This window comes from Paramisgurnus dabryanus, chromosome 8, assembly GCF_030506205.2.
Source record: "Paramisgurnus dabryanus chromosome 8, PD_genome_1.1, whole genome shotgun sequence".
Taxonomy (NCBI): Eukaryota; Metazoa; Chordata; class Actinopteri; order Cypriniformes; family Cobitidae; genus Paramisgurnus; species Paramisgurnus dabryanus.
In genome coordinates, this window is record NC_133344.1 from 15195746 (window position 1) to 15214382 (window position 18637).

At 35.8% G+C, this 18637-nt stretch overlaps 2 protein-coding genes across 6 annotated transcripts in view; both read right to left on the minus strand.

Moving 5' to 3' along the window:
• psenen (presenilin enhancer, gamma-secretase subunit) overlaps positions 1–18637 on the minus strand; it is a 141223-nt gene that overhangs the window by 85042 nt on the left and 37544 nt on the right. The gene's annotated exons all lie outside the window — the stretch shown is intronic.
• On the minus strand, positions 1587–18465 carry zbtb32 (zinc finger and BTB domain containing 32). 5 transcript variants are annotated; one of them, XM_065280636.2, is made up of 5 exons: positions 18342–18455; positions 12331–13325; positions 7872–7972; positions 3604–3780; positions 1587–2490 (listed from the first exon to the last, which is right to left on the minus strand). In XM_065280636.2, the coding sequence occupies exons 2-5, from the start codon at positions 13248–13250 to the stop codon at positions 2261–2263; spliced, it is 1428 nt and encodes a 475-aa protein (XP_065136708.1). In that variant the 5' UTR covers positions 13251–13325; positions 18342–18455; the 3' UTR covers positions 1587–2260. The 5 variants fall into 5 exon arrangements, with proteins under 5 accessions (XP_065136708.1, XP_065136709.1, XP_065136707.1 ...); XM_065280637.2 differs by lacking the exon at positions 18342–18455 and adding an exon at positions 18147–18202; XM_065280635.2 differs by lacking the exon at positions 18342–18455 and adding an exon at positions 17988–18127.

Genomic DNA, 18637 nt, shown 5'->3' on the forward strand with positions numbered 1-18637 from the left:
ACGACATGCAGAGGTGAGAGACAGAGGGAGCAAGATGCCAACAAAATAACACGTAACATCATTATAAGGATCTAAGTGTCCGAGTCAGGAAAACTGTAAAGGAGAGAACATGTAAAGGATAAATGTATGTCCAGCCGTGACACTCATAATAAAACATTTTAAAAATGAACCTCACGAAATGTTAATGCGGAAGAATTTAATAGATGAAATTAACTTAACAATAGTTACATCAATGCTACAAAATGGATCAATTAAAAGTCATTTGTGCGTTGCTTTTGTTTTCATGTTACATGACTAGATTCCGAGTTCTACATTACCATAAAGTTGACATGCGGCGTTTGGTTGCAACCTTTATTTTGCATGTTTGTGCTTTATTTGTTTCATAAAAATTTTACAATGCAACAATACTGTGAACAAACAGTCGTTATAAATAACAAATATAATTTGAAGTAAAGTTAATACAATAAAGAAAAAGGAGAAAAAAACAATTAAATACTAAAAATAAGAAATTCACCAAAAATTAAAAAGAATAAGGAGGATATACAATACAATCCTTTCAAAGGGAAGAATTTAAGGCATTGTATTCCACAGTCCTGCTAGCTTTACGACTTGAACGTCCTATGTTTCAAAATAAATCTTCATTCGAACCTTAAATTGGGTAATACTGGGCTTAAACCGAGCCCACTTGCATTAATGAATGCAAAACTTACCATATAAAATAATACGTTAAAAAAAGACAATTAAATAAGTTTTTCCAAGAAGGCTGCAGCCTCCGGAAGTCGCATATGCAGGCTGCATACATCAAGCCTGTTTTAATTAGGTTAACTGAGCATTACATTCAAGTCATACGGATATAACAACAATTTGCTTTTAATTAACTTTAACTTTATTAAAATAGAATCAACTTTATTAATATTCTAAAATAAGGCAGTCTTTATGAGGTATGCAGCCTGCAAATGCGACCTCCGGAGGCTGCAGCCTTCAGATTCAAAGAAAAGCCGCTCCTTTTGGAGCTTGAGCTCGCCAACGGGGAATCCGTGACAGGGCAGCAGACCAATGAGGCATGCGTAGCAGTGAATGAATCAATCAAAAGTATGAGAATCAACCTCTCACAGAGATTCAGAGCATCTTCCACAAGAAAATGCGCACCACTTACAGTACAGCAATAAATAGTGTAATACAATATTACAGTAATATAACTTGAAGACAAATTACAGTTTGCACATAAACTAAATGTTTTTTAGACCTCCCAAAGTGATCATACAGTAGGCTACTGTATTATATAGTAGAATTTCTTTGTTTTATTTTATACTTGATATGTAAGTTTATTTAGGTTAAGTTTAAGTTTACTGTTTATTGTGTACTGTTTGGTTATTTTATATACAAAGAGTTGCAATGAGCTGTACGTCACCGTTCTGGAGAGTAAATTGGAGAAAAAAATGGTTTTGTCGCCACCTGGTGATCCTCCGGTTAGCTGATGTTTGTGAAAAGTGTTTGCTGTATTGTAATTACAGTAGTATACTAAACGAATATATATATAATGTATATGGTTGCCATGCAAGGGCAATGAAATAAAAATATATTTGCATTCATGTTTTATTGACTTATTTTGCATTAATTACAATTATAAATTACTGGAAAGCACAAACCATTAATTTATAACTAGTTAAATACTCTTGCTTTCATATGCTGACAAAACACTCGATGATACTTATTGTCTTTCTAGCACCACTACAAATGTCTTTTTATGTTTGCTTGACTTTAACTATAAAGTGCACAGAGCTGCGCAAAGACTGTAGCAATAAAAGAGGAAGTTCAAGAAGTCAAAGATCTCGACTTCATCTGGGACCTGAGATTCTCATTTGCAGAGCTTTAAACAAAACCGCTTCAATGATTGCAATGAACATTGCATTTTAATCACAATATAATGCTTTTATTAAAAGATTGTATGCAAAATCACTCAGATTAATTAATGGCATCAATTTTGTCAGCTCAATAAATAAACAAAGTTTATTGAAATTACATTTTAAAGTATGGCAAATTACCAGCTACCACATTGTAATCCATCACTGGTGACTCCTGTAATGTATACATGTATATATTAGGTATATATAAATATATATATTATAATATTTATGTTATGGCTTGGAATTTTAACATTGGTTTATAGAAATTATTCATAATTTCAAAGCTGCATAGAAAAATTAATTTTCACATAAACCCCAGATCTCATTCGTCATCGTCGACGCAGATGTGAGCGTCAGGTATGACAGTTATATAGATACGTGCTGCTCAGACTCCAGTCTGGTGGGAAATCCTGGGATGGGTGATTCTTCAGATGTTTCTGCATGGCTGCCAGGCTACTACAAAACTCCAGACATAGTGTGCACTGGTATGGAGTGGCACCGCCGTGTGTTCGCAGGTGCTTTATCATAGCTGAGTAGTCGCGTGAACGCTGGCCACACAGCCGACACTCGAATGGTTTCTCACCTGTACGTAAAAGGGAAAAAGATCAAGACATGTAATTAATTATTAACGGTTAGTTGACTGTATATTTTCCGTTACAGGATATAAAAATAATCTTAAAGGTTCCTAAAATGTTTAGGCTTTCGTGGAACACACGTAGCTTAAGGTAAACTCGGCAAAGAACAACATTAGTTTATTTCTGATAACAAGCAAAATAAACAGCACGTAAGTTAGATACTTAGTTCAAGTCATTGCAAAGCGTATCAAAACTATGCTGAGCTAGCGTTACTGTGTGTGAAATGTGTACTATATATTGTAGCCTATATGATATATTAACTACAGATCTATGCTGAGCAACACCAACGTTTACATGATGACCCAAAAAGCTTGTTCGACTTCATTTGGCGCCGCAAGAACCAACAGGCGGTTAACGTCGAAATACCGCGAGAGAGAGAAAGAAATCATACGGAGGAGCTGCTGCTCTCGCGTTAATGTGACGTCATGCCCTGTCGGTTCTTGCGGAGCCACATCTTTGGCCACAACAAACCTGGGTGAACCTGATTGGTTGGTTCTTGTCACATGACCTGCGGTGTGAATAAAGAGCGCGCTTGCCGCGTGCCTACATTGAAAATAACGTTTTTGCTTGTGCAAAAGACACGAAATGTGAACCGCCCCTAAACAACACAACCTTTTTGTTGTATATAAACGTTTCTTTTTAGTGTAAAAAGTTCTTCAGGCTATAAAAAGGTAAGAAATAAATCTTTTAAGAACCTTTGACCAAAAAGTTCTTTGGGGAAAAAAGGATCTTCCGTGAACTCAGTATCAGAAACAAGTAACTTATATACAGTATACTTTGTTAAATGAACAAAATGCATTTTATATTAGAGATAAACCTATTGTTAATAGACTTTATATAAAGCTTACAATTTAAAGGTTCTTTGTCAGGCTGTGTGGCTTCATAAAGAACCTTATATTGCACAGAAGAAGAATCATTTGTGCATCTTTAGCTGCGTGTGTATGTTGATAAAACACACAACAATAAAAATTAAGTTTTTTATAAAAAGAGGTGAAGTCTTTCTAAACCATAATGGTTTTCTCATTGGCTTATGTGGCTTACAGACAGACGGTGAGTTGTACCTGTGTGTACTCTGTGATGTGTGTCCAGCTGGTGCTTCAGACTGAACCTTTTGGTACACTGTTTACACTGGTATGGCTTCTCTCCTCCAATACCCTTCCTGAGTGAACGCAGTGATCTCTTATCCCGTCCACCTCGCCCGCAAAATTTACACCGGAAAGTCATCTCATCTGAACCTGCTGGAACACAGAAATGAAGGATGGGGTAAGGTGTGCCACTCTTTACTAAAAATTGTCCTCCATGACTTTTATTTTTTGCCTTAACAGTAAACGCTCAAATAAGTTTAACTAGCAACACTTTTTATAAACTTGTGAAAGAACTAATGATCCATTGCCAAAAACTCTCACATTATTATGATCACTGAGACTCTGAGAGGTATCTAATAAGATAGCAGGGGATTTTTTGGTGGTGGTCAGATCTTTGGCCTCTTATGTCTGCTCAAACGTGTGCACATTCGAGTGATGTTTAATGCTGGTGGGAATGATGACGATTGCTCCATCCTGTTTAAATGCACTTTAACCACAACTTTTTTGTGCTTGGGGTCAGGTTAAGTAAAATAAACTTGTGGAGTGAATTATTATTTTGTTTTATTTACACAAATAAAAAGTAATACACAAAACTTAAAAATCACTGTAAAAAAAAGTTAAAACACCTTGGTTTTTTCAAGTTAATTCAAACTACTATTTTAAGTTTTGACTTGTGATAAGTTGACATAACAGTTGAAATTGTTCAACTTGATTTGTTAAGTTAAAGTAACATAAAAATATGTAAATTTTTTACAGTCAGTGTACATACAGATAGATAATTGAAGATGAAAACATGGCAATCGACCAATCTGAATCCAGAACCAGAACTATCCATTTTGAAAAGGAAGATCAAAATTGACTGAGAATTATGTGTACAAAATGTTTTGAATCGAAAAATTCACATCTACACTCTTAAAGGAAAACACCACAGTTTTTCAATATTTTACTATGTTCTTACCTCAACTTAGACAAATGAATACCTACCTATCTTTTTCAACGGGTGCACTTTTAATCTTTGTACAGCGCTTCTTAAATGTGTTAGCATTTAGCCTAGCCCCATTCATTCCTATGGCTCCAAACAAAAGTTTTATTTTGTGCCACCATACTTGTTTTACTACTCATGTAACAGTCTTTAACCCTCATAAGCCCCTATTTTCCTGTATACGTTCCTTGGGGGTAAAATGCCCCCAGAAATTAAAAGAGTGATTACAAAAAAAAATATACATTTTTAATGATACAAATAATATATCATTTTTTTTGTTGTTTACTTTACATCTATACCGAGCCGTAACCAGGGGCATACGCATTATAAAATGCTGCGTAGAAACTGGCCTAAATTTGATCTCACGATTATTTTTCAAAAGTATGTACGTGTGATTCATAAAACAAACGTGTGCACAGAAAACGCGCGTATAGATGTGAAATCTATAAATAGCAAATAATCTTGAAAATATGCACAGCTAAATAGTTTAAGATCTCCGCATTTAAACAATGCTTTATAACATATAAAAAGCACATATTAATGTTTAAATGTTAAAATATTTCCCCAAAACCTGCAGAAATCGGAAAAGGAAAGTGCGTACGTCTGCTCAGACCCTGACGTGCCGCTTAGTATTTTTTTCGACGTCAAAGACGTTTTTATAATGATGGACTTTGCCGTGGATTTTTGCGTATGCACACTGTACAATAAAATCGGTGCATACATACGCTTTATAAATAAACATTGGTGGGGACAAAAACATGTAGGGCTCTATGTATATTAAACTTTCCGATTATTGGGGGGACATGCCCCCCTCAACATCTATTGTGGTTACGGCCCTGCTGAACACAAAGGAAGATATATGTTATCAAGCATTAAGCAAGAGCGCCACTGAATTTCATAGTAGGATAAAAACGCTTTTGAAGTCAATGGTGCTCAAAAACCTTTTGGTGGCAGACATTACTCACAATATCTTCCTTTGCATTTAGCAGAACAAAGACATTTATACAGGTTTATAACAACTTGAGAGTGAGTAAATGATGACAGGCTTTTCATTTCCGGGTAAACTATCTATTTAAAAACAAAGGTGGCAAAAATAACCTGTGTTGGTCTGAATGGTTTCACAAACATCCACAAGTACCTTGTTGTTGCACAAAACATTTGTTGTAATGACTAATAAAGGTAGAAATGGCACAATGAACCCTTTTAGCGGCTTTATTTTTAACAGTGTAGCCATGTGACATTTTGGACTGTAGGTTGAGTGATGCCTAGTTTAACTTTAGCAGTCATCAAATGAGTTGCTTCTCAAAAATAGTTAAAAACTATCTTACGAAACTGCTTGTTAGAGAATCTTAAGGACGATCTGGAGAACAAGACGCAAAACAAAGGATCAAAGGTGATTTATAAAAGGTGACATCTAAGCTTTTGGCAACCGCGCAGCCGAGGGGCCCAATTTTAGATAAACACATCCTGTGGCAACTCTTTCTTGGTGTGTGGCCTAGTTTAAAACTCTCCCTGTCCATACGTAGATACATACATATACACCACATCCTCCTGTGTACAGCTCAAAATGTGAAAAAAAGGCTTGGTTAACACATTCTGTCTTTATAATCGCACAAAAAAAAAAAACTAATTTGCGATGGACACATGCAAGGTTGTGTCACCTTACACTTTTGAGCATGCTGAAGCGAAAGCAAAGACACATACGTGACCACATATGTGCACGCACACATGCATATATTTATATATATATATAAAAATATACACCCACACATTCCCACATGCCACAAACACAAACGCACACTAACCCAGGATGCAGCACAGTAAGATTTTGCTGCAGAAGCTTGCGCTTTAGTTTGCTTTTAACAACGGCAACGTCGAACGATGTGCGCAACATTTCTGAAAACTGAGGATGCGAGGTGTCATTCGCATTTGTGTTATTTATAAAATAATTGCAACCACATGCACAAGTAGGTGGCTTGAAATGCCCATCATCTAAAACGGTTTGCATCATTTATTACTTTATGAAACATATGCAAATTTAAATAATCACTTGTTTTCATGTGTAAACTGCAAATAGGTAATTTAAATGGTGGCTGTTTGCAACACCAAATTTTTTCCCTAATGCATATGTTATTGCCAAATATCAAAATGTACAATACATCTAATACGCAACTTATTTCACAGAGATCAGATCTCATTAACAATGTGTTACTATCATTCTCACCCCAAAATGTGCACACAAATAGGCACACGCATGCTTGCAGATCAACTTTCTAACCCCAATCTGGGTGAAAAAATATCAAGTTAACACTTCTCTTTTGGTACTGTATACAAACCACCATGTAGCACAACCGCAGGACTGTGCTTAGAAGCCACAGTTTTTTCTTGCACTTAGCTTTACACCCCAGTTCGGCAGGCTAGGGGTCATTGATTTCTGCCATCCTTTATTTTACCAAGAATTTGATAGGAACTTAACAAACACCTTAAAAAATGTATAGCATGTTTAAATAATTTGTTATGCAGTGACACGGTGGTGCGAAATGCGTCTTCTAACCGCTGCATCAAACAACATCACACCAATCAGCCTTCATTTTCAAGAAATATAGCACATCTACACTTGCGTGAAAAAATGCAAACATAAATTTGAGTTTGATGTTAATGTGCTAAACTACACTTTTGGTTACTCTGCTATGTTTGACACCTTAAGGGGAATTGATGAAATGGTTAAAAAAAGGTGTTTGCAGATCCCACTTTTGTATCTAATACAATAAAATTAAAGCATTTTCAATATCACTGAACCATAAAAATGCTGGGTTATTTTCAACCCAGCAAAACTGTTGGGTTGTAATTTAACCTATATGCTGGATTGTTTCAACCCTAAATGCTGGGTTGTTTTAACTCGTTGGGTCATATAAAAACATTTTCCTGGGTTGAACAAAAATAAAATCCTTAATATTGAAAAGTGTAAATCTCTAAATCTTAATCTGATATAATATTACACTCCTCTAAAGTGCCGTTGTCAGATACCTTAAGTTGTATATACTCTCTACAACCCTGTTGGCAGAAAGGCGGCAATAGGGACATCTCTACATCTCTACCGTAGCTTTGTGGATGCTTTGAGATAGCACGCCCAACATTTACATCCTGTTGCGGGCATCCATTCTTCTGCTCGTGAGGATATATGTTACTACTTTATCGAAGTCAATAAATCTTGCATTCTTGTTGTATTTGTGTGCACATGAATGCACGTATAATACGTTACCTGAAGCTGACGGCCCGTTCATCGACCTCCAGGGGTTTTCCAGCGCCGGTTTACCACAGTATCTGCAACATATCTCCCTCTCCTCTTGTACTTTTGGCTTCCTGTGGAAAATGTCGTCATGTTTATTCTTATTTAAAGATGTCCATATTTTCCATGCATAACTGATCACTTTACAATGATTAATTGGGCATTGAACAATTTGTTTGATGGTCAGATCAAGTTACACCTTGTTGCACGTCTAAAATCTTAAAATGAAGAACCAATTTCGGCTGTATTGTTCAATGAAGAACAACGAATCTCGATCAGATTGAATTTTCTTTTTCATAAAAGGATGTCTGTAGTGGAAAAGGCCAGGGTGTTTAGATTATTAACAAAGGTGTATGTTTTTTTTTTGAAGAACCAAAAAAAGTTCCTCTGTGTGGCATTGCTGAAGAACTTTTGTTGCACCTTTTATTTTTAAGAGTGTAGTGTTGCATTTACACATATTCAGGGGGTTTCTCCTCTCCTCAAATAATTCGGACCAACAGGTGGAGGTCAGTCAACCGATTCTCGTAATTCGCATGTATTTTACGAGGCGGCTAATTCTAATTTAATCGTACGCCCACATTTATACATTTTTGTACGATTTGCCTTGACCCCTGTTACGTTAGGGTAAGGGCAGTGGTTCTCAAACGTTTTTAGCGTGTGGTCCCCCTTATGTATGGTGCATTCCTTTGCGGCCCCCCAAAGAAAATGTATGACAAATTTGTTCTAAAACATAACATTTTAATAAAAAATAAAAAAAAACATATTGTATTATACAAAGTAGTGCTGTTGGTTAGTAGCTTATTTTTTTAGGTTTAATTACAAAGAATTCATTATAAATAAATGTATTTTATAAAATTTCATAAAGCTGGGGCCCCCCTGGCACCATCTCGCGGCCCCGGCCCCCAATGTGAGAACCACTGGGTTAGGGTTTCGTTATTTTTTTTATAATGATTGTATGTTTTTGCCTGATAAACTTTGTACGAATTGAACTGCTCTGGTTTGTAAGATGCAAGAAAGATGCAAAAACCAACTTTTCATTATGAAAATCTTGCAGCAGACGAGATGCTAAAATTTCTTTTTTTAGGTAACACTTTACAGTGAGGTTGTATTTGTTAACATTAGTAAATGCATTGGCTAATCTAAAATAACAACGAGCAATATCGTTTTTCAGCTTTATTAGTCTTTGTTAATGTGAGTTCAATTGTTCATGTTAGTGTATTGTGTATTAACTTACGTTACAGCTTTTGATTTGAATAATGGACTGAAATTAATATGAATTAAGATTCATAAAAGGATTGTTCATGTTAACTAATGCATTCATTAATTTTATACCATGGGACTGTTAAATGCTTTATTCTGATTGGTTGAGAAATGTTCCATGGGTGTTGTTTATTTTTCTGTAAAACGCACACCTAACCTGTCAAACGTCTTAAAATAACCATCAGAGCAATGTTTGTGGTAACCGTGGTATAAGAGGAATAATAGACTCCGGTCCTTTGAATTATTTGAAAATAATGCACAGCGTCGTGTCGCCCTATCACGAACTATCATGATTCAATGGCTCGTCATCAATTATTCCTTAACAAATACAAGTTTATTGTAAAGTGTTACCATTTGTAAGACTGTTTTCGAATCTTAACACGTGTGGGTGTGCAGTATTGTTTTTCTGTACATGCTGCCAATAAAACTATTGTAAGACTATTTAAGGCATTGTTCAACATGTCCACATGTTGCATTTACATTTATGCATTTGGCAGATGCTTTTATCCAAAGCAACAGTGCTTTTTTAGTTTGTCAGTATATGTGTGTTCACTGGGATCAAACCCATGACCTTCACCACAACTGAGCTACAGGAGCACATTAAACTATAACTGTGGTTTTTCTCTTTGATACTGTAGACTTGGGTCTAGTTGATTACAAGTAAAACAATTAACAAACTTAAAACACACACATTCACATGCATACACACACATGCATGCATGCAAGTTATGTACAGCACACATTATGTAATCAAACACTGGCAAGCGGCACTATTGCTTATTGAAATGCATTTCGACTTACATCACCTTCTTCTGTCTAAAACATGCAGGAGCAGAAGTTTTGTCCTCAAACAGCAGGAAGCTAAGCAAGCAGACGCTGGTTTCCTCTGCCAGAGGAGAGCGATCTGCAATGCATCTACAGTGTTGAAGGACAGCTAAACGTGCGCTAATTAAAGATGTGTCTCTAAAAAATAAATATGCACCACAAAACCTAAAGTCTAAAAGTGCCCGAATGCATTTACCCACAGTGCATTCATAGATTTCTCATATCTTGGAAGGTTACCCGTACAGTATTGCGTTAACTGTGAAGCGTGTTTTCGAATCTTAACACGTGTGGGTGTTCAGTACTGTTTTTCTGTACACGCTGCCAATAAATGTAAATGAATCCGTTCGCGCTGTTGTTTCATTTCAGCATATATTGAGCAAAACCAGATTTCTGTTTGATGGAGCACCTGCTTGTGTGTGTGTGAAATGTATGGAGTGGAACAGCTTTGCCTAAAAATGAGCCAGAAATAGAATCTCCTGCTATGAGGGTGGATGACTGACTTTCAATATTTGCTGTTTGTAAAGTCGGGGTTGATTCGGGGGCTTCCCTTAGTTTCGGCCCAGATACCGTAGTAAAGAATTGTGTTCCAAAACACTCCAGTATTTGAAGCGCGTACGCGTGGTCATGTGATGTCATCTGCCCTGCTTTAAATGCCTCTGAAAGATATTTAAGCGGTTTTATTGTTTTAATTAACTGCATGGTGACCTACAACTTTTGCGTTATGATTAATTGTGTTTCTAGTGTATGAATGTACATTCAATCGCAATCATTGATCTAGTTGCATACTAAACAGTGGAGCTTTTTAGTTTCCCATATTTTAATAGGAGTCTGTTGATGTAGGTGGAGCAGGGGGCTGCTTGGAGAAAATGTGTCGGCTGGAAAGTACAGATAGAGTTGAGCATCACCTTACACACAAACTCACACACACATGCACGCACACACACAAAACATACACATGCATGCACACACACATGCAGGCTTGTATGCACACATATTCAAATATGGTCGTTAAAATACGTGAATAACTTCACGTTAAAAATATTATGTTATATTTATTTAATCTTGATTTTAAACTTTTGAAAGTTTGCCATCCTAAGAATATATAAATTTACAAGTTTTTTAATTTTTTTATTTTTTACATAATTTCATATAATTTTTTTTATTGTGAAGTATTTCAATTGCAAATTGTCAAGCTGCACTTGCTCAATTCAAGAATATTATTTTACCCAAAAACATCAATAAAACAATAATGACACAAAAATAAAAAACTAATTTGCATGAAAACAAACTGTACTTATAATAATAAAAATGTTCTTGCACTTGCATCAAGAATAATTTAATAACCACGACTGTGTTAACTAACACAAAAGACGTTGAAAAATTGTCAAACGTGGAAGGTTTAGTTTTTAGGTGCGCTGTTGGTTATGACTGTAAATGATTGGTGAAAAAGTAGTTTACCGGGCTAACGGTGTCGGCTAACTATAATGTGGCTTCCTGTTTAAAATAACATTATAGACGTACAATTTAACCATACTGACAACAAGGGTGGTCTGACGCTCGGGTAGTTGGGTCGAGTTTTTGGGTCAGTTTGTGGAAACTTTAGCTGCGCCCCTAAATATAACTAGGGTAAATCATATATTTGTTGTTTATGTACAGTACATGAGTTTTCATAGCTTTTATTACTTTTTGTCCAGAAAGAAGTTTTATGATGGAGTTTAAAAATATTAATTTTAAAAGTTTCGCAATTCTATACATTTTCTTTTAAGATAACACATACAGTGTCTTTACATTTGTGTCTATAAAATTCAGGCTAAAGTCTCATAACCTAATAATGATATTTGGAGAACCAAAGTTTGATTTCACATTGATTTTAATCTTACTTAGTCATTATTAAAGACATAAAGGTAATATTTTCACAGAATGTTTTTTACATTGATTTACAGGATGGTTTTATGTAGAAAACAGTCAATACCACGTTTAAATGCACCGTTATAATCCGATTATAATGGATTTTGCCAATATTCCGATTATACTTTACCTCATGTAAAACTTTGATAAAAATAATGTGATTAAGCCTATAATCGCAGCAAGTATAATCGTATTTAAACAGGTGGCGTATGCCATTTTTAATCGTAGTATGCGGCTATGTAAACACTTTAATTGACAAAATTTGACTTAAGTTCGGTTTTCCCAGGTAGTGTGACATTTTTTCTTACCATTCCAGTTCCTATGGCTATATTCTTGGCAAAAATCTGTATTTAGTCATGTCTACTTTATCTGACTTCATGCTTTATATCCATATTATGAGAAAGATTCAAATAAAACTGAATTTTCAATAATATCTCACCTTTCTTGATCCTCCGGCATGGATCTTGTTAAAACCGCATTGACAGAGGCGCTCTTTCCCCTTAGGCCCTGCATGAAGGGGTTGTCTTGAGTCATTGAAGGTGAGTGAATGAGACTGTGATAGGGGTGAAACATCCCTGTGTAACCCATGACTGAAGAGGGCACCTGAGGATGCAGCGAGCGAGGGAGAATGGGGTACATGGGTGACGGGTAGGGATACGTCAACATGTGCTGGGAGGCGCGGAGAGAGTGAAAGGTCATGAATTCTCTGCAGTTGAACACCACGTTTCGAGACGGGCTAACCGGTGGCCAGCAGAGGCGTTGGGATGGAGACAGAGTCGTGGACGAAATGCTGGTCTCTCTGGAAGAACCGAGAACCTGTGGAGACACCGGAGAACAACTTTTTTTCTTCATGTTCCCGTCATCTTTATCTGAGCTTTCTTCTTCTATAGATATACAGTCTTGGTGGTCTTCATCCAACGTCTGGCTTTTTTTCGACAGATGATCGTACATTTTGTCATCTTGGAGTGAAATGAGTTTCTCGGTAGGAGACTTCGGTCTCCTAAGTTGTGCTTGGCACTGCTCTACCAAAGATTCCACCTCCAGGTACTGAGCGCCCTTCAAAAGCTCGGTCAGATCATCTTTGGGCACCTCCACCGATTCACTGTACACATAGTCCAGGATCTGCTTGAAGGTGTGAGAAGAGACGCTTTCTATAGCGCAGCTGTACTTCGGCGCTGAACCGTGCTGACTTGTTAATTGACGCTGCAGTCTTTTGCTGGCCAAAGCAAGGATGAGAGCGTGTGCTTTGAACGAACGGCCCTCCACGGTGAGAAGGGTGTCGCAAAGGGTCCCCGCCTCTCGGAGCTGCTCCGTCTGATGGAGAAAAGGTACGTGGTGGGGATTACGAATGCGAATCATCTTCACTCAAATCGAGTGGAGGGGATGGAACGTCGTGATCGGGTTTGGCATCCAGCTGTGAAATGTCATTTCAGCCTTTGGAGGAAAAAACACAGGACAGATTTGTCATGAGAAGATCTGATCATTATGAAATCATCATAATATTAAACATCTTAATAATGGAGCATACAATGACACTCGATTCACTTTTACAAAGGTTCTGCAGAATATTTTAGCTATCCAAAAAACGTCCACTAGATTGTGTGATCACTTTGGTGAAGATCTGTGGGAGTTTTTTATCTTAAAGGTTCTTTAACCGCACTCTCTCAGAAATAAAGGTACAAAATCTGTCACTGGGACGGTACCATTTCAAAAAGTACACCGTTGTACCTAAAAAATTCATATTAGATCCTCAAAGGTACTATATGTATACATAGCTGTACCTAAACTGTACATATTAGGACATTTTTGAGGCGTACCGTCACAATGATCCTACAATGGTTCTTCTATGACATTGTGTAGCATGTTCATTTTTAAAAGTGTTTGCGCACATCGTTTTAAAACTCTTGTTGAAATTTTTTTTTTCGCATAAATTGCATGAAACATTCACACAGAAAAGGTCTAACGGCTACTGTAAATAAGACAAAAAACATAAAAATGCAAAACTACATAAACTCTTAAGTGAGCATAGTTAATTTCACTTAACTATTAACAAATTGATTACAATTCTATTTAAATCTCAGGAGTACATGCATAGAAGTATTGAAATTACATTTAGTAAAACCATTATATAATCACTATATAATCTTACTTGAATCCATTAATAGTAATAAAGGAAGAATACCCCAGATGTTTCAGCCCATATACTGTATGGACAAGCCTAACAGTTGAGTTAAATTCACCTAGAAAATGTCATTTTTGACCAAACCATGGGTTAAATCAACATATTATTGATTAATTTTAAACACAACGGTTGGACTTGTCAATATTTTACGGGACCATAGGTTCAAACAACCCAGCATTTTTCAGAGTGAAATGTCTATACACTGTAAAAAATACTTTGCTGCCTTAAAAATTTTTGTTAAATCAACTAAGATTTACAAGTCATGTCAACAGAGATGAGTTGTCACCACTTATAAAATATAGTTGAGAGAAGTTAACTTAATTTTATAAGTTATAACAACTCACCTGTGGTTATAACAACTCATCTCTAGTCAAGATTAATAATACTAAGTTGAAATGACTTATTAATCTGAGTTGATTCAACAAAAAATTTTAAGGCGGCAAAGGATTTTTTACAGTGTAGTGTTGCTTTTTTTGTTTTATTATTGTATATTTCTTACTAGGGCAGTCAAAAGAATAATCACGATTAGTCGCATACTTTGTGTTTGCGTAATATATTTGTGTGTGCATTGTGTGTAATTATTATGTATATATAAATACACACATGCATGCATACATTTAAGATTTATTGTATTATTTATGTTTACATTTGTATATAATTATGTATAATTAGATATTTATGTATATTTTTTATATGATGAAATAATATTTGTATACAATATAAAATATATCAAAATGTAAATAAATATATATTTACATATAAATGTTTCTTAAATACATACATGCATGTGTATTTATATATACAAAATAATTGCAATGCACACACATATTTAATGCAAAAACAAACTTGTATTTTGTATGTGATTAATCGTGATTAATCTTTTTATAGCCCTATTTATTACATAAATATACCATAAATTGACCAAATCAGAAAATACAGATTTAGGTAAATCAAATGCACTGCTTATTTACAGTTATTCTTGTCATCTCATGTTATGGTACATTAAACAGATGCTACTGATCCCTAAACATCTTGGATAAGAAAAACATGTGGATCATTTAATCTTAAACTGTATCATAGCCAAGTTTTGTCTTAAGTTTTATTCAATTCAATTCAATTCAATTTTATTTATATAGCGCTTTTCACAATAAGTAATTGTTTCAAAGCAGCTTTAGTAGAAGCAAAGAAAAGCACAGAAAATCGACAGTGAAAAGACATATAAGACAGACAGTGGGCTCAACAGGCACAAAGAGTTAAATATACTATGCAATATGGTCAATTCCACAGAATTCTGTAGACATATTCAAATGAATAGAGAGGGTATTTCTGATCGCCTCAATGTCACAACACCTCTAACCTACTTTCAGCAATCAGATGTAATTTACAAAATGAAAGTCTGACGACGTTTAATCATTTCAATCATAGAATACATTCAACCTTAAACTAGAATTGCATTGTCTGGGTGAAGCAGAGAGCGGAGGTGGCCACGTCTGGCCACGTCAAACACCGAGGACCTTTCACATTTTGCATCAGCTTTGAAATTCTGCTGTGGAACCTTGCGATGAAGCCACAGACCTCCTCAGAATATGAAACTGTGACTAATGCCGGTACGCTGAGGCTCGTAAGAGTTCAAGTCTGTTTGATCAACAACAACAGTATCAAAGCCATACAGTAGGTTGGTTTAGATATGCATCTACTGTAGTAGCATTGTATTGTGGTGTCTGGTGCAGTCCTACACTACGGCACAGAAGATCACAGGATTAAGAGAAACTCCAGGCAGGGTTCCAATTCTTTACTTTTGAGGAAAAAATATTGTTCAACCTTGGAAGTACAAATGTAATTCCAAAACATTAACACAGGCTTGAAATAAAAACTACTGTTTAGTACATTTATTAGGCGTTTTTTATGCAAAAATCTCAAATGACCGTAACCTATTAAAATCTGAAAATATTTAACCCCAAACCCCCGTTGTTTGTTTTCGCTATCAAACAATTAAACAGCGAGGATGCATACTGTATCGAATACCTACGAAAACAAATCGCTGATACGATCACTCCCCCTCAACGCAGACGCAATGCTGACGGCTTATGTGGAAAAGACTGTACTGAAATGACGATGTTCAATCATATAATTACTAGAATTGATGCTAAACCGACTTAAAGTGAGACACAGACATGCACCACGCACACAATGCAAAGCATAAAAATGACTTGGAAATGATTCCAATACAACAAATTTAGCAGATTACGCCTTTTGCATAACTGTCCTAGTTTCATAACTGTTTGGAGTTGTTACATATTCCTGCTTTTACAATTCATCTCTTCTGGAACCACGTAACTTGTTAATATGCGTTATATAACCAAATAGGAGTTGGCGTCATACAATGTGCTCCTATATACTGTAGCTCAGTGCATTACGTTAGCAGCGCAGTTTGAACCCATACTGATAAAAACGTAAATCTTGTAATAAAACCATGCGTCACTTTGGATTAAAGCATCTGCCAAATGTGTACATGTAAACAAAAATACAGACTTTTTACCATTTATGAAAGCTCATGAGTCATGTTACAATATCGATAGTCTAATATGTCATATTACAATATTAAAAATTGTTAGTCATATGCTTTCAGCAGTGCTAAGGTAAAAACAAATGGATTAACCCTTGCATGCACAGCTATCTAAAATGCATACATGGAAAAAATAAGAATACATATTTTTATGCATATTATTACAGCACTACGTGTTTTATAAATTAAAAAAATATATATTTTTATTAAAAAATTCAAGATAGTTCTGTGTGCACCTAAGTGCTTCAGGTGAGCTGTGACTGCATACGAATAAAAGCATCTGCAAAATTATTACCACTTCCTAAATTTAATAATAAACATAGATAGATACAAATATATTTCTCTCTCTCTCCCAATCTATCTATCTATCTATCTATCTATCTATCTATCTATCTATCTATCTATCTATCTATCTATCTATCTATCTATCTATCTAACTTACTGTATATCGTTCAAATGCATTTGTTTATTTTTTTACTATTCCAAGAAAATGCACAGATGCATTTTGACTGATACACAATATAATAATATATAATATAATAATAATAATAATATAAAATGTAAGCAAAAAAAAAAACAATAAAGAAAAAACAATCACTTCTGTCTTTGAATAATTGGCCCTTTGTAAAGACTTCTTGCCTTATGGAAGTCATTTTAGGTACATATAATCAAAATGATTAAAAGCAGAAAAATGCATATGCACTATATAATAAAAATGCAGAATATTCATTAAAAAAAAATAAAAAATGTCATACATACTGTGAGTGGCAATGGAAACAGAAATGACTTGAACGCAGGTGCACTAGCAAAGACAAGCAATTTGTAAACGCAGTACTTTACGATTAGCGAAAAGTTAGCATTTTAATTGAACATGAACAGCAATTTATTATCAAACCCAGTATTTACTTGAGATTTGCACAACTATTTCTGAGAAGCATTGTTTATGTGACATTTAATGTTGGCTAGCCATGGCATCGGATCGGAAGACGCATCATCGGTTCGTACAATTCCTCGCCCACTTCTTTCAAAGATCTAGAGCTGCATAATTCTCAGTTTAGCATGAGAATCCGTAAAATGAAACTAAATCAATGACAAATCTGACTAATATAACAATGACAATTTCTACTACGAATGACTGCAAATTGTGCGTCACAGACAGCACCTGACTTACCTGTCCTGCAGGCCCTTGTGCATTTAAAGGTAAGCGTATTTAGTTCGACACAAACGTTACACAGCGTTTCTTAATTCTACATCACTTCTACAAAGCTACGATAATTAAAACGTCAAAATTACCGTCAAGCTACAACAGCTATTAGCCCTGGTCACAAGCAATGCTCTATCGGCCCACCTGCAAAACAGTCACCTACGAGTTGCGCATCAGGCCCTCTTCCAACGTTTCCAATGCAGGTGACAACTTCAAAAACTTAAAGCAAATGTGCATCAGTCAGGCCCACAAAAACAGACAAAGGCACAGCAAGAGAAAGACGCCCATGTAACAGGGGAAAACCTGTCTGCCGTGACACATCCTCTCCGGGCCTGCGAAATGAAGACCTCAACACACAATCACACTGTGAGGCTTGCACGAATGCTTTTGTAATCAAAAGATGTTCCAGATATAGAAAGCGTAAACCTAATGAAGGGGGAGGGGAAGAGAGACAGACAGAGATACAAGTTGAGGAAAAGAAAGAACAACATGACTCACAGAAACTTTCAAAGACGTACCTAAGCGTTCAAAGCAAAGGCTGCGATTTCGCTTGAGCAAGTGCACAGAGACGCAGTTACGCGCACTCCGACCTTAACCAGTGATGCCATCGACTTGTAGAAGCCTACATGTGGGTAAGAAAAAAGCAAGTCCACCTCTAAACTCTAGCCTGGCCCTCCCCTTACACCTCACTGATCTGTGATTGGTCTTTGATCCTTTTGGTCTTTCTTTTGCCATTTTTTTTTTCAAGTGCAACTGTACTGTTGACTTGTTTATCTATCTAACCCTTCACCTAA

What these genes read in the sequence shown, in the direction of transcription:
- zbtb32 (XM_065280636.2), bottom strand. Translation starts at nt 13,250, where the DNA reads ATGATTCGCATTCGTAATCCCCACCACGTACCTTTTCTCCATCAGACG. An exon ending in GAACGGGCCGTCAGCTTCAG is followed by an intron (nt 3,781 to 7,871) that starts GTAACGTATTAT and finishes TCTGTGTTCCAG; the next exon opens with CAGGTTCAGATGAGATGACT. An exon ending in ACATCACAGAGTACACACAG is followed by an intron (nt 2,491 to 3,603) that starts GTACAACTCACC and finishes TTTTACGTACAG; the next exon opens with GTGAGAAACCATTCGAGTGT.